This window comes from Apodemus sylvaticus, chromosome 9 (genome assembly GCF_947179515.1).
Source record: "Apodemus sylvaticus chromosome 9, mApoSyl1.1, whole genome shotgun sequence".
NCBI lineage: Eukaryota > Metazoa > Chordata > Mammalia > Rodentia > Muridae > Apodemus > Apodemus sylvaticus.
In genome coordinates this window covers 106091006-106105911 of record NC_067480.1, presented here as the reverse complement: position 1 = coordinate 106105911, position 14906 = coordinate 106091006, and the positions used below count along the sequence as shown (strand labels likewise).

The following is a 14906-nucleotide window of genomic DNA, read 5'->3' as shown; positions in this document are numbered from 1 at the left end:
TGCACAGAATCCTCTCTACCAAGGGATACCGGACTTCCGAGATACAGTAGGACTCAGGGCCCATGGCCAGGGCTCAACTCACTGTACATGTCCGACTCATCCAGGATTTCAGACTTGATGATCTCCTCGATGACGTCCTCCAGGGTGACCAGGCCCAGCACCTCGTAGAAGGGGTCGCCCTCACCTTCGTTGTTCACCTTCTGCACGATGGCCAGGTGGGACTTGCCTGTGAGGACAGCACACAAGGTCAGGCACGAAGCAATGTCAACACGTTAGGCTTGAGCCACTGGGCAGTCACCGGGGTCTGCTTTCCTTTCCAGGTTCCTGATGCTTCTCCTACAAGGAGATGCTGCTCTTATGAATAGGAGGACCCGCAGTGCTTGTAAAGGCCTTACATTAAGAACCTTCATTTAAAGAATACAGAAACTGAGTATGGTGACTCACATCTGTTATCCTAATACTTGGGAGGCAGAAACAGGAGGATTGCTGCAAGCTTGAGGGCATCCTGGGTTACACAACCAAACCTGGGCTTGCCTAGACTATATTTAACCCCCTGTCTCAAGAAGAAAAAAGAAAGATGGAGAAGAGGAAGAAGAGGAGGAGAAAATCTAAGGAGGAGAGAAATGACAGGCTCTGCCTGGTGTTACCTGCCAGGGCTTCCGAGGCCTCCACGAAGGGAGAGGCTACAGTACAAGACCATAGGAAGCCCGGTCAGAGGCCTGCATGTGACAGCAGACAGAGGGTCCAGTGGCTACCTACGTGACAGGCACCTTGGAGTATGTAGCCCTAGGGAACCACTGCACAGTCGGCCTTGCTCAATGCCAAAATTCTTGACACTAGCCTTAAAGATGGCTTGCATGCTGGGCCCCACAGAAAGGTTCCTGGCTAAGAAGCCATTCAGAACCCTCTGCAAGGCCAGCTCAGGCCCCCCAAGCTGTGTTCCCCAGCGGGAACACCTGCCGATCCCTCCTTTCTCACAAAAGAAGCTTCTGTTAAGGTCCCCATGACCTTCAATGGGAAGGTTTCATTCTTAGAGGACCTGCTGGCCAGGGGTCCTTGCTCCCTCCTGGAAACCCCTTTCCTGTTGGCAACAGACACCTCCCTGCTGTGCTCCTGGCCCCAGGGATTCTTCCTTTTCTCTGACCTCTGGTTTGTCTTTGTTTTTAATTAAAAAAAAAAAAAGTGTGTGCTTACCGGGTGTGCTATGTGTACCGGTGTACTCTCAGTGCCCCTGGAGGCCAGCAGAGGGTGCCGGATCCCCAGAACTGGACTGACAGCAGTTGTGAGCAGTCAGATTTTGTGTTCTGGCTTTGAAATAGGGAGCACCGTGTAGCTCGCGCTGACCTTGAACTCAAGATCCTCCAGGCGTAGTTTTTAAGTGTTTGGATTACAAGTGTGTAGTAGAGGTGTGCCACTATCGCTGGTTCCTCCCTGACCTCCTGATGCTGGAGTCCTTACTGTTGGCCCCTTGCCTAGTGACCTAAATAGTCAAGTGTCAAGATATCTCAAATTAAAAAAAAAAAAAAGTTCTGTTTTTTCAGGGCAGGGTCTCGTGCAGCTTAACTTCCTGAGAATCATCTTGCGCCCCTGACCCTCCCGCCACTACCTCCCAAGTGCAGGAGTGACAGGGCCTGCAGCACCCTGCCCACAATACAGAGTGCTGCTGTCCCAGCCCAAGGCTTTGCGCAGGGCAGGCAGGCACTCTAGTGACTGTGCTATATTCCCAGACTCTAAGTAAAATTCTGTAGCCCTCCCCTGTGCCCTCAATCTTCTATCCAACGGGAAGCTAAGAGCTTCAACACCTGGAACCTGACAGGGAGGGCTAGGAGCTAGCTCATGACCCCACAGTCTCTCTCTGCTCTGCCCAGGACGGCTCCATTTTTGTCCTTTCTGTCAGGCAGGTTCAGAGGCAGCAGGGGCGTTGCCTCCTCTCACACTATTCCTCTTCATCTACTCAACTGCAGAAGAGAGAGAGGGAAGGAGAACGGGATGCAGACATGAGAAGAGGCCTGTCAGGGTCAGTAATTCTGGAGTTTCTGGACTGCCGATGGACCATGTAAAGTAGATACCGGAGAGACAGGACAGCAATGGGCTAAGCAGTGGCCTGCCAGCCAAGATGTGCCCACTGCTGCAATAGCAGCCGACTGTTCTAAGGTAACCAGGCATTTCTGACTGGATTTGAAGCCTGCTCCAAAGGAGAGAATTCATGTCTAGTAAACCTGGTCAAAAGACCATGTCTGGGGAGGCCACAAGCCCCCAGGTGGGACATAGTAGAGTTCTTTGGTTAAATGGTCATATTGTCAAACTGCTTTCTAAATATTTGTTTATTGTGTTTATACCCATAGATTTGTGCTGCTTCTCAGCCGTAGTCAGAGAAACTTTTTAAAGTAGGAAGCAGATAATGGACAGATTCATTAACTGGTCAGAGAGCTGAAAGTGACTCTGACTGCCCAGCCCTAAAGGGGACAGCTGCGGCACTACTACCACAGCCCCACAACACCCATCACATCCCGCAATACCCACCACAGCCCTACAACACCCATCACAGTCCACAACACCCACCACAGCCCCTCAACACCCACCACAGCCCCTCAACACCCACCACAGCCCACAACACCTATCATAGCCCCTCAACACCCACGACAGCCCACAACACCCACCACAGCCCCTCAACACCCACCACAGCCCACAACACCTATCATAGCCCCTCAACACCCACCACAGCCCACAACACCTATCATAGCCCCTCAACACCCATCACAGCCCACAACACCCACCACAGCCGTTAACAACTCCCCACCATCATCAACAATCAAGGCTTAAAGAAGGATGGGTGGGCAGGAAGAAGGGCGGCTGCAGGATGGGGAGGAGAGGGGTGCTGGGACGTGACACACCCACACATTCATGGGCTCACGCCAGCTGTGATCACCTGCACCAGACCTGCAGGAGACCAGGCAGGCAAAGCTGGAAAGTCGATGTGATCAAAATACACAGTACCTCCGTATGACATTTCAAAGGCTAACCAGGCTATTTTATAAACTAATGAAGCACAGAGGAGGCAGGGCGGGGGCGCAGCTTGGAGGGAGAGCTTACCGAGCAGGCCAGGGGTGGCCGCCCCAGCTCAAGAGACAAGACTAGGAATGCCAACCCAGACTCTAGTTTACAGTTTCCCTATGTGGACTGAGGCTCTCGGAGAGGAGTGTGCCTTGATGGACCACCTCCCTTTGCTGTTCAGGGTCACTCAGCTAGATAATGGGACTTGGGCTGTGGCTGAAATAAGAAACGAAGAGTATTTAAATGGTGCATTTACAGCTGGAAATTCCACTTCTCCACAAGGAGATATAATGAAGTGCTACTATTTGGTTGGTCCGTATATAGTTGCTGGTACTCAGGCTACTTTTGACCCAAAACAGCAGTTTCACATGGTGTCGCCTGAGAGTGAGCTTTCTCATTCTTCTCGCTCTGTTCAGACATTCCACCTTTCTACAACTAACTGTACAGATTTATAATCAGAAGGAACACAGAAAGAAACTTTAGAAAACGAGGCTCTTGGTGGGGGCTTCCGAGGTGGCTCAGCGCTAAGCACAGCAGTCGCTGCCTCAGGACTGGCTGGCTCACAGAAACTACAGGACATTCGCCGTCCTTTCCTGGCCTCCACAGGACCTGCACGCATGTGCATATGCTCACACACTGACACATACACACAAACACATAAAAGATGAATACATAAAAAACAGGACAATGTTCTAAGGTCTGCAAGATGGCTAGGTGGGTAAGGGTGTGGCCCAGCCTGAGGCCAGAGTTTAATTCAGAGAATCCAGCAGGTGGAGAGAGCAGACAGCAAGCCAAAGTTACCTCTGACATCTGACATAGCGTGACATATGACATAGCACACACATGGAGATAAAACAAAATGCAAGAAAATACTGTGAAAACAATCTAATTCTGTTTCTCCCACGTTCTACACGCCAGCCCTGTTTGGAAGAGGACAGTTGGGTGGGAGGGACCACCGGAAGAGACACCCTGGAATCCTGGATGTCCTTGGCATATCACCTGGAGGCAAGCTTGCCCACTCTACCCTTTACTGACCTTTGTCCCAGAACTAGCCAGGAGGACCTTACCCCCCAGCCAGCCACAGGGGAGTTTCCACTCGCCCTGCCCCCATAACAGCCATGGCCCTGGCTCACACGGAAGGGGTTAAAAGGTGCAGGCAACAGGAGAAAGGACCTACAACCCGAGTCCCTCAGCAACGCCCTCTGCTTCCAGCTTTCCCTGCCTCACATCTGGTTTGGTTCCGTTTGGTCTTCTGAGACAGGTTCTCGTGTAGAACAGGCTAACCCTGAATTCCCGATGCAGCCTAGGATGACCTTGAACTTCTCATCCTCCTGCCTTCTTCCGCACATGAGTGCGCCCCCATCCCCAGCTTGTGGCGCATCTGTCATCTCTGCCCCAAGCTCACATGCCACCCCAGCAAACCCCAAAGTCTTCTTTATACCCAGTACCAGGGTGCTCCAAACCCTCGTCCAGAGTTTAAAAGGAGGTCCAGAGCCCTGGAAGGCTGGACTCCGCCCTGCCTGACACTTATTTTAGCAAGCTGCCATGTCTTCCTCCCTCACATAAAAAAAAAAAAAAAATCACACTCCATCAAAGGCTATAAGGAAATGTGTTACTGGGTTCTGGGTTTCAAAGTCCAAAGGGACCATCAGTCCAGTTACTCTTCTCCCTGGGAAAAGCCCAGGTCAGACAAGGGATATTACTATCAGAGATGGTGCTATCCTGGGTGACCTCCTCTCTGGGTCACCCAATAAGGAAAAATCCCAAGTTCCCACAACAGGTCCTGGGTGTGGACTTGGTGACTGGACACATGGCCTTGGGTCACTGGTCTGCACCTACAGATGCCTGGACACTCTCATTTCCTGGCAACCAGCTCCTTTTCCTCCCTTAGCCCAGGCCTGAGCAGGATTAAGCTGGCTATTAATAGTGCTGACCTCAGCCAGCAGGAGGAGCAGCCGCCCTGCCCTTCCCAGCGTGAAGGGGTGGGAGAGGCATGACCCAGAGAGGGGCAAACTCCTTGCCATCCAGCCTGGAAGACTGGGGCCATTCATCCATTATCTTAGCTTCATCTATGTGGTGACCATTCTTCTTCCAGGCCCGGCAAATGACCTGGCAGAAGCTAGGAGACCTGGCACAGCTAGGCTGTGGTTGCCGGGTAGACTGTACCAGCACTGACGGTGCTCAGTCACACTGGGTTTCCAAGGCCGCAAGAAGGCAGTGGGAGGCTGGGAGATGGCACAGGTGGTAACTTACTGCACTGCAGCAAGCACAAGGACCCAAGTGTGAGCCCATGTAAAATAATTATAATTAATCCTAATAAATAATAAAGGAAAAATGGGGGTGCTACGCAGAGACCCACTGCAGCCATGTGAGTGGGCAGGAGAGGGGGAGGTGTGGCCACAGTCTGTTCCCTCAGAAAACAGACAAGAGAACCAGTCACCAACTGCCCAGGAGCCCAAGCTGTACCTCAGGCTATGGGAGCTCAGGAGCAAGCTGTGGTGTCACATAAAGGTCTTCAGTTCACAACCCTCTTGCCTTAACCATTCAAACATTAGAATATCCACAAGCTATATCTACAGCTTGGGGCTAGCCTGAGATACCCATGCCAAGACAGAAACTTGCCAGTCACAACAGAAAGGAATACTAAAAGAAGCCCTTAATTTAATTCCAATTGATTTTACTTATACACTGTCTCAGGATTTTCCCTGTTCAATTATATCAGTACAGAGGAGGCCTGTGATTGGATGGGGTAAAGGGAGGCAGAGCTAAGAGTTTGGGGGAGGCGTGGTGTTGTCTGAGAGGAAGGGAGGGAAAGGAGGTGGCTGCTGACGTGTATCCACCTGGTGTTTCCAGCCACAAGTAGCTATGATTTCCCAAGGTTGGAAGTATTGGGATAAAGCATTCATCATTATCAATTGGCTCCGAAATTACTGTATTGACATCTTGTAAATTGTGATTTTATTGATATATAAATCTGATTGGTTAATTAAGCTTTAAGAGCCTTGCTTCTACAAGGTAATTAGGTGTTGAAATGGCTGATTGTGGGACGTGTAGGGCATTGTGTGGAAGTGAGAAAAACTCAGGGTCCCAGCTGGAGAGAGGGGCTGGAGAACTGGTGGGTTGATTTTTTTTAATAGTTCCTGCAACAGTACACCTTAATAATTTCACTTATTATTGTTGGGGGTGGAGAGGCTGTACCACAGTACCTGTAGGAGGTTGGAGGATAACTGTGGAGTTGGTTCTTGCTCCATATTTATGTGGGTTCTAGGTTCTACCTCAGGTGGGTCAGGCCTGTAAAACAAGAGCCTTTACCCTCTGAGCCATCTCACACGCCCAACTCTGATTTTCAATATGAAAATTTCAAATTTCAATTTCATTATGGTGCCCAGACTTCTCTCAAACTCTTGGGTTCCTGGGATCACGTAATCCTCTTAGCTTGGCCTCTCCCATAGGCACGTGCCGCCATGCCTGGTAATAAGGCCACTGTGAGTGACTACAGCGTGCTGTACTGGGCAAACCAATGGAAGAATTCAGAAATAAAGTCCAGCACTTCGAAGGTAGAGGCAGCCTGGGCTATAGTGAGCTTCAGGCCAATCAGGCCGACCTCGCTTTTAAAACCAACAAAATAAAACCTCCAGTTGGCAAACCCCCTTGTTTGTGTGTGTGTGTGTGTGTGTGTGTGTGTATGTGTGTGTGTAATATCAGATTACAAATCTGACATTTGAATCAAAAGAAAAAAAGAGACTATTCACTGAGAGGTATTGGGCTAACTAGGTCAGTCCATATCACTGCAAATCTTTATAAACCAGTTAGAAAAATCACAAGTCTAGTTTGTGTTTAGCCACTGAGCCATCTCTTAGCCCGCCCTATCCCACCCCATCCCATCCCCCCTTTGTTGAGACAGGGCCTCCATCTGTACCTCCTGGTAGCCTGAAACTTTATAGCCTAGGCTGGCCTGAAATTCACTGCAATTCTCCTGCCTACAAGCTTAATTTTAAACACAAATATAATAAATACAAATTAATCCAAGGAAATTCAAATTACCTTGGGTCTTAAAATTTACCTATCCGTCTGTTGCTTTGTTTTGGTAGTGCTAGGGACCCAACCCAATAAACTACAGGAGGGGTGGTGTTTCAATGTACCAATCCGTCCTCTGTATTAACAGAATTGATTACTGCTGACAGGAGTTTAAAAGTTTTCTTCAGGGACATGACAGCATGTATTAAAATGTTCAGTGTGCTAAGACGTTGGACTCAGCCCCTTCTTCCACTCCTAGGAAGTGACTTACCACCAAGGAAATACCCATATAGTGTGCAAGGTGTAGCCCTGAAGATCCAGACAATATTTATAACACAGAATTGCAGCTGCTATAAAGAATGACTCAGGCCTACATTTATTGGAGGAGCCAGTGATTCACAGTATGCAAAAAACAAAACAAACAAACGTTATAAGCACGACAGAAGCTAGGTGTGGAGGCACATGCCTGCGATTTCAGCACTGGGGCAGGAGGATCTCCACAAGTTCAAGACCAGGCTGGACTACAGAGTAAGTTGATGTCAGAGGCTAGACAACATAGTGAAACTGGCTCAGACCAGCCAACACGGGCAGCAAGGAGAAGCAGCTCCGGAAGAGTGACCGGAAGAGTGATCGCTGTGCTTCACTGTGCAGAAAGAGTGTTGACTATCGGCATTTTGTCTACTGTCTGCCTTCTCACGCTTACAGGAAAATAGGAGAGAGGCACTTTCATGGAAAGCCACAGAAAGCAGGGCAGCTTCTTCCTGACTAACTCAGGCAAGACACCACACTAAGTAAGCAGGGCTGGGCACACTTTAATCCCAGCACTCGGAAGGCAGAGACAGGAGGACTGCCATGATTTCAAGGCCAGCCTCATCTACATATTCAGTCCTAGGCCAGCCAAGGTGGCAGAGGGAAACCCTGTCTCAAAAAAACCAACCATACCAAAAGAAATACTGCCTGCCCCTTTCTGAGCCAGGGTCCCAGAGTCCTACCCACTCGGCCACGCGGTGTGCACTAGTATATACCAGCCTCCTTCCTGCCTGGAACAGACATGAATTATGGCTAAGCTTTTGTATTGTGAATAATGCCACAGTAAAAGCTCTGTTTAAGCATGCATTATTTGACTCAGAATGAGTCCCAGGACAGAGACATCAGTGGGAAGCTAACGTGACTTCCACACTCGCTTGTCACAGGAGTCCCAGCTTCACTCTTCCCACAAAGGTCAGGATGGCCTTGCTGGGTCATTCCTCTAGCATAGGCCGCTCTTCCAGAGTCCTGAGTTCAATTCCCAGCAACCACATGGTGGCTCACAACCATCTGTAATGGGATCTGACCTCCTTTTCTGGGGTGTCTGAAGACAGCTGCATTGTACTCATATACATAAAATAAATAAATCTTTTTAAAAAAAGTTGTACGTCACTATGCCTGTCTTAGATGTTTTTAATCTTTTTGTTGTTGTTTGTTTTTTATTGTTGTTTTTTTTGAGACAGGGTTTCTCTGTTTAGTTCTGGCTGTCCTGAAACTTGCTTTGTAGACCAGGCTGGCCTGGAACTCACCTCTGCTTCCCAAGTGCTAGGATTAAAGGCATGAGTTACCACGCCAGGCTATGTATTTTAATCTTTAAAAAATATTTATTGATTTTATTTTATATGTGTAGGTGTTTTGTTTCCATGCATCTCTGTACATGTACCTGTGTATCCCAGTGTCCTTGAATCCTAGAAGAGGGCATCAGACCCACTGAGCTGGAAATACAGGCAGCTGTGAACTATCCAGTAGGTGCTCCCATCGGTGCTCCTATCCAGGTCCTGTGCAAGAGCAAGGACTCAGCTGCAGAGCCATCTCTCCAGCCCCAGGCTTTTTACTTTGTTTTTTTTTTAAAGGTCATAAATGACAAAGGGAAAACCAAGAGAGCAAAGAAAAGAAGACAGAAATGTTGGCTGATGTCAACCTCAAGGGGAAGAGAGAGTGAGTGGCCACTGTGACCCACTTGCCAAAAACAGAGATGGGACCCAGGCAGTGGGTGAAAGGGCTTCCTGGAGATAGTGTAGTACACAGACTGCAGGGCCAGGCCTACCTGAAACCTGTCAGTACCAGTTCTGTTTACACTTAGGTCCCAGTCCAAAATAAGTAAATTTCTCTTGTTTGCACATAGCCTGACTGCCTGTCCAGATCTGCCTGCCCATGGTGGGGTGGGGGGCGGTGTCTATACATTCTGCTCCCCCACTAGCCCTGAAAGGGAGCACAGGGGTGTCCTGTACTTCAAGCCAGATAAATACTCACCAAGCAGACAGAGATGGAAGGGGCTGTGCCTCCTGGAGGCAATGGTAGGGACCATGACTAGAAAGGCATAGGCTACAGCTGCTGAGATTAGGAACACTGCACTTCCAGATGTCCTGAGTTCCATTTCCACCAACCTCATGGTGGCTCATGACCATCTATACCGGGATCTGATGCCCTGTTCTGGATGCAAGTGTGCATGCAGATAGACCACATATATAAATACATACATACACCCTTCTAGCTGCCATCATTAACTTGGATCCTACCTTGGATATACTGTGTATCTTGAGAGGCACCAGATTTTGTTTTGTTTCGATTACTGTACATTAATAACTGTTAGAAAAACAAATTTAGGGCTGGATAGATGGCTCAGTGGTTAAGAGCACTGACTGCTCTTCCAAGGCCCTGAGTTCAATACCCAGCAACCACATGGTGGCTCACAACCATCTGTAATGAGGTCTGATGCCCTCTTCTGGTGTGTGTCAGACAGCTACAGTGTACTCATATACATAAAAATAAATAAATCTTTAAGAAAAAAAGAAAAACAAATTTAAGTATGGTAACTTCATCTTCTTTAAACGTTATATTGGGCTGGTGAGATGGCTCAGTGGGTAGAAGGGCCCTGCACTGAGTTTGATCTCTTGGCTACATGGTAGAAGGAAAGAACTACAAGGCAGTGGTGGCACACGCCTTTAATCCCAGCACTTGGGAGGTAGAGGCAGGCGGATTTCTGAGTTCAAGGCCAGCCTGGTCTACAGAGTGAGTTCCAGGACAGCCAGGGCTACACAGAGAAACCCTGTCTTGAAAAACCAAAAAAAAAAAAAAAAGGTGAGAACCAATTCAATTCCCGAAAGTTGTCCTTTGACCTACCTCCCCTACATACCCACATAACATATCAGGGCACAATCTCAAATGTGTGTGTGTGTGTATATATATATATATATATATATATATATATATATATATATATATATAATCAATCAATCAATCAATCAATGTAATAGAAAATTGTTCTTAGTTGTTTCATGAAATATACTATTAAAATAGTACCTGTACATACATAATATTTGAGAGAGCAGAGATACAAACTAAGAACACCCCTTATGAATAGGGTGTCCATTAGCAAGCTTTGAAGACCCCCGAGGAATACCCAATAGTCTCCGTTCTCTAGGACTGCTAGGAAGATTACTTAAGCAAGGATGAACAACGTGGAGTCCATTGTCCAAAAGGAACAAGATCAGGGCTCGTCAGATGGCGCAGCAAATAAAAGCACTTGTCACCAAGCTTATGACCTGAGTTCAATCCCAGCCTGGGATCCACATGGAAGGAGGAAAGAACCAAGTCAAGCAAGTTGTCCCTGACCTCTACACCTGTGCTGCAGTGCGCCCCCACCCTTGCCCCCTCCATAAAATATGATTAACAGAAATCATAGCCCCATAAAGATGGCCATGCCTCAGTTACCCCTTTGCATAGCAGACACATCACAGCTTTACTGGACCTTCTCTCCAGAAGTCTGTCCCCACGGTCCGTCGTTACTGAGAAGGGTCCCAGGAGGCGCTGCTTTGTCTCGCAGACTTGGTCTTGAACTTCACCAGAGAAGCCACATCCAGTGTCCTGCAAGGACCGGCTGCGCTCTGTTCTAACCCTCAGCTCTAGGGGCGGAGCTGGGGACAAAGTGGAGACCCTGGATCTGCCTCCCACCCCAGGGACTTGCTCACACTTCTCATTTCCATGTCATTTATTATGGGAAATAGTAAACACATACAAAAGTAGAGGTAATGACATAATCGCAGCCTCATCTCCTTTAAATACTTAACCGCCCTAGGCCAGTCTCGCTTCCTCTCTCTCTCTCTCTCTCTCTCTCTCTCTCTCCTCTCTCTCTCTCTCTCTCTCTGCCCCACTTGCTTTACTGGATTTTTTTTTTTGGAAGTAAAGCCCAGGCTTACCTGTAAACATCTATAAAATTACAGCTACGAATAACCAGATATCTAATATTTTGATTTGGATCTCCAAAGGACTTTCTGGAGACAGAATTTTGCCCAGGCTGGCCTTAAATTTGGTATGTATCTTAGATTCCTATTGCTATGATAATGACGGTGACTTAAAAAAAAAAAAGCAATTTGAAAAGGAAAGGATTTCTTTTGCTTACACAACCCAAGACACTCAGTGAGGACAGTCAAGATGGAAACTCAGGGCAGGAGCCTGAGAGCAGGAACTAAGGTGGAGGCCGTGGGCAGTGTGGCCTCTCCCCAGGGCTGACCCAGCTTACTCACCTATATACCCAAGACCTCCTGTCCAGGGATGGCACCACCCACAATGGGCTGGGCCCTCCCCCATCAATCAAGAAGAGGCCTGCAGGCCGGCCAGTGGTGAACCCAGTGGAGGTCTTTTCTCAGTTGAGGTTCCAGTTCCTCAGAAGACTCTGGCTTGAGTCAAGTAGACAAAAACTAACCAGTTCCTATCCTTCTTGCCTCTGACTACTTGTACAAAGAGATTTTTCTTTTTTAAGATGGGGTTTCATGTAGCCAGGCTAACCTCAAATTCTCTATGTAGCTGTGGATAACTTCCGGCCTCTACCTCTTGAGCACAGGGATCACAGGCATATAACACCACACTAAGCCTATGGAGCACTGGGAATCAAAATCAAAGGCTTTAGGTATGCATAGCAAACACTCTACCAACTGCCCTACATTCCCAACCTCTACATGTCCTGTTAGGAGTAAACAATAATATTACCATACATGCACATACATACACATAAACACACACACACACACACACATATATATACATATACATGTATATACATATATACATATACACATGTGTATGTATGTATGTACATTCATGGTAATATATACACATACACACACACACACATACAAATATATATTTATTTTTAAAATACCCTCACTCCCCCCACAAAATTACAGTTAGCTCTAGTTATCCTGGAAAGGTAGGCATATATGGTTTTGAGACAGTGTCTCTACACAGCCCTAGCTGTCCTGGAACTAGGCTGGCCTCAAACTCAGAGATCTGTCATCTCTGCCTCCTGCAAACTGGGATTAAAGGCGTGTGCCACCACTCCTGTATACACAGAGATACATCCAGGAATGTTCGACATTTTTTCTCTGGACAGGGGTAACAAAAGAGGAAGCGAGGAAACAAAGAGTGTTTATAATCTTGCCCGGCTGGAGCAAACCACACGCCTAAGTACTTAGTAGCTTGGATTTAATCCCTAGCACTCAAAAATATGCCTACCTTTCCAAGATAACTACAGCTAATTGCAATTTTGGGGGGAGTGGGGATGTTTTAAAATGAGTATGAGAATGCCCAGCATGACACCACAGACCCACACCCCAGCACAGGGAAGAAGATGCCGGTGAATCGGGGGACAGGCTGAGGTAATAGCAAAGCAAGAGTCAGTCTCAAAAAACGAGACCTCTGTCGACACAGGTGACAAGCCACCGTATTTCCACTTTCTGGGCTGGTCCCAACATCCAGGACTTTGTTTGTTACTTTTAAAATACTTCACATTCTTTTAATTTCCTGTGTCATTATGTTTTTATTGAGCCAGATGTGAGTCTGAGATACATAAATTCTCTGAACACCTCCTCCACCCTAAAGTTCCCTTTTCTGGGCTGGGTACTACATCCAGGACCACAATCCTCTTAGACTAGCTTTCTGCCACTGAGCTGGTCTCATAATATTTCATTAGGTATAGGATGCAACTGTGCCTTCCCTGTTGGTATCACAGGCAAACCCCCTTGTGTGTGTATGTGTGTGTGTGTGTGTGTGTGTGTGTGTGTGTAAAACTGACTATATCTCCATGTGTTTAAGACAGACATCCAAGACAGGGTCCTTAAATGTTTGAGATTATCTAATATAGACTCAGTTCAGACCTAAGGTATCTTGGCTGGACGATTAGAGTGTGAGTATCCAGCCAGGCGCTGACCTGGCTGACCATCTGGTGTCTGGTGCGGGCTCTCTGCACAGGAAGAGTGTGTGTGGCAGGGAGCTCCCAGGAACCCCCAGGTCTACACCAGCACCACCAGCCTCCTTTTGGGCTCCTCCCCTCCCAGCTAACTGCCTCTGCCTTTCCACCCAGCTGTCTTGTTTCAGGAGCCCATGTGCCTTGTCTGGGGGAATCACGGAGCTAGAAGCTGTGCTGCCTCCTTCTTATCCCAGCAGTGCCCTGACAGAAGGATCCCATTCTCCACCGGGCCATTGCTCCTTTGCCATAGGAGGTTCCTAGTCTCCAAACCTGAGGGCAGTTGGCCATTTACTGACACATCCAGGGAAGTTAGACCACAGTCAGGGAACACACATGTGCGTGTTAGCCATAAACATTTAATAGGAAGTTATGCTAAAGGCTTTGCTGAAATCCAAGCACATTTGAGCTTGCAACTGATGTTCCACTGCATGAGCCTAGTAATTCCACCCCATTACACATTAATGAAAAGAAAGTTAGCAATTTTTCCCCCTAGTGAACTCCAGTTGGTTCCTGGTAGTCATATACCAGTTCCAAATTGTTTACATACTATTAAAATTACTCTAGATCTTGTTAGCCAAACCTGAAGCTGGAGAAAAATGGCAGCAAAGGCGGCAGAGATGAAGGAAGAGGTACTAGAGCAGGGAGAGACCATAGGACCCGAGGATTATCTGATATGCTCAAACTTGCTCACCTAATGTGAGATATTAATTACAAGAGGGGGAAAGGCTTAATTATTAAACAATTATTTTTCCTGCTATTAAAAAAGCTGATGGCATCTTATAATCACAGGAAAAACAATTACAGCCCCATCTCTTGTGAATGTAAGTGCCAACATTCCCAGAAAAGATGTTAGCAAATTAAATCTAGTGATGTTAAAGGGAGCAATAAATCATGAATATGATGGGGCAGCTCCAGTCTTGCAACATTTGAATCAACGTGGGAAAAAAATCAGTATCTCAGAAGAAAAGGGGTCAATCATTCAGTTATAGCACCAGGCAACAGGGGGTTGCTGTGCAAAGCCAGCAGCCTGGGTTCAGTCCCTAGAACCCACAGAAAGGTGGGAGGGCAGGTGTCAGATAACCTAGAGGGAGAGCAAGCGAGAGAGAGCACTTACCTGTGGAGGGGAGAGTGGCTCTGGTAAAGGAGGTCTACCAAAGTTAGAAGAAGCAACATCACAGTGACAACTGTTATCTCTCATCCCGAGTCCAGCCCTCATGCCAAGACAACTGCTGTCCAGCCCTCCATGATCAGCTTTGAAAACTTCTCCTAAGCTAAGAATGGGAGGAGGACACCAGGACCTATGACATCCCAACCAGTGAAACAAGGCAAAAACAAGATGAAGAGGGGAAAGGGCTTAGCCAAGGTGAGCGAACCACCATCACTCACAGATGATCATCGCACGGACCGAGAGTTCAGAATAACAACTGCTGGACTGACTCGGCCTAAAGCAAGGTCATTAAAGGCAAATGCTATTTCTCTACACTTGCATGTAGGATAGAAGACATATCTGGGGAGTGACCCCAGTTCCTGGTTCTCAGCACAGGGCTTAAGAAGCACTTGG

The 14906-nt window shown here is 47.6% G+C and overlaps 1 protein-coding gene across 4 annotated transcripts in view; it reads right to left on the bottom strand.

The window, feature by feature from the left end:
* The window catches only part of Cnnm4 (cyclin and CBS domain divalent metal cation transport mediator 4), a 37920-nt gene that overhangs the window by 10260 nt on the left and 12754 nt on the right, over window positions 1-14906 (bottom strand). For all 4 annotated transcript variants that reach the window (XR_007979482.1, XR_007979483.1, XM_052192962.1 and 1 more), the window contains exon 2: window positions 83-226. Coding sequence is in view for 2 of the 4 variants with exons in the window: in XM_052192962.1 (XP_052048922.1) it covers window positions 83-226 (144 nt within the window). In the remaining 2 variants the exon portion in view is untranslated. The remainder of the gene's footprint in view (window positions 1-82; window positions 227-14906) is intronic.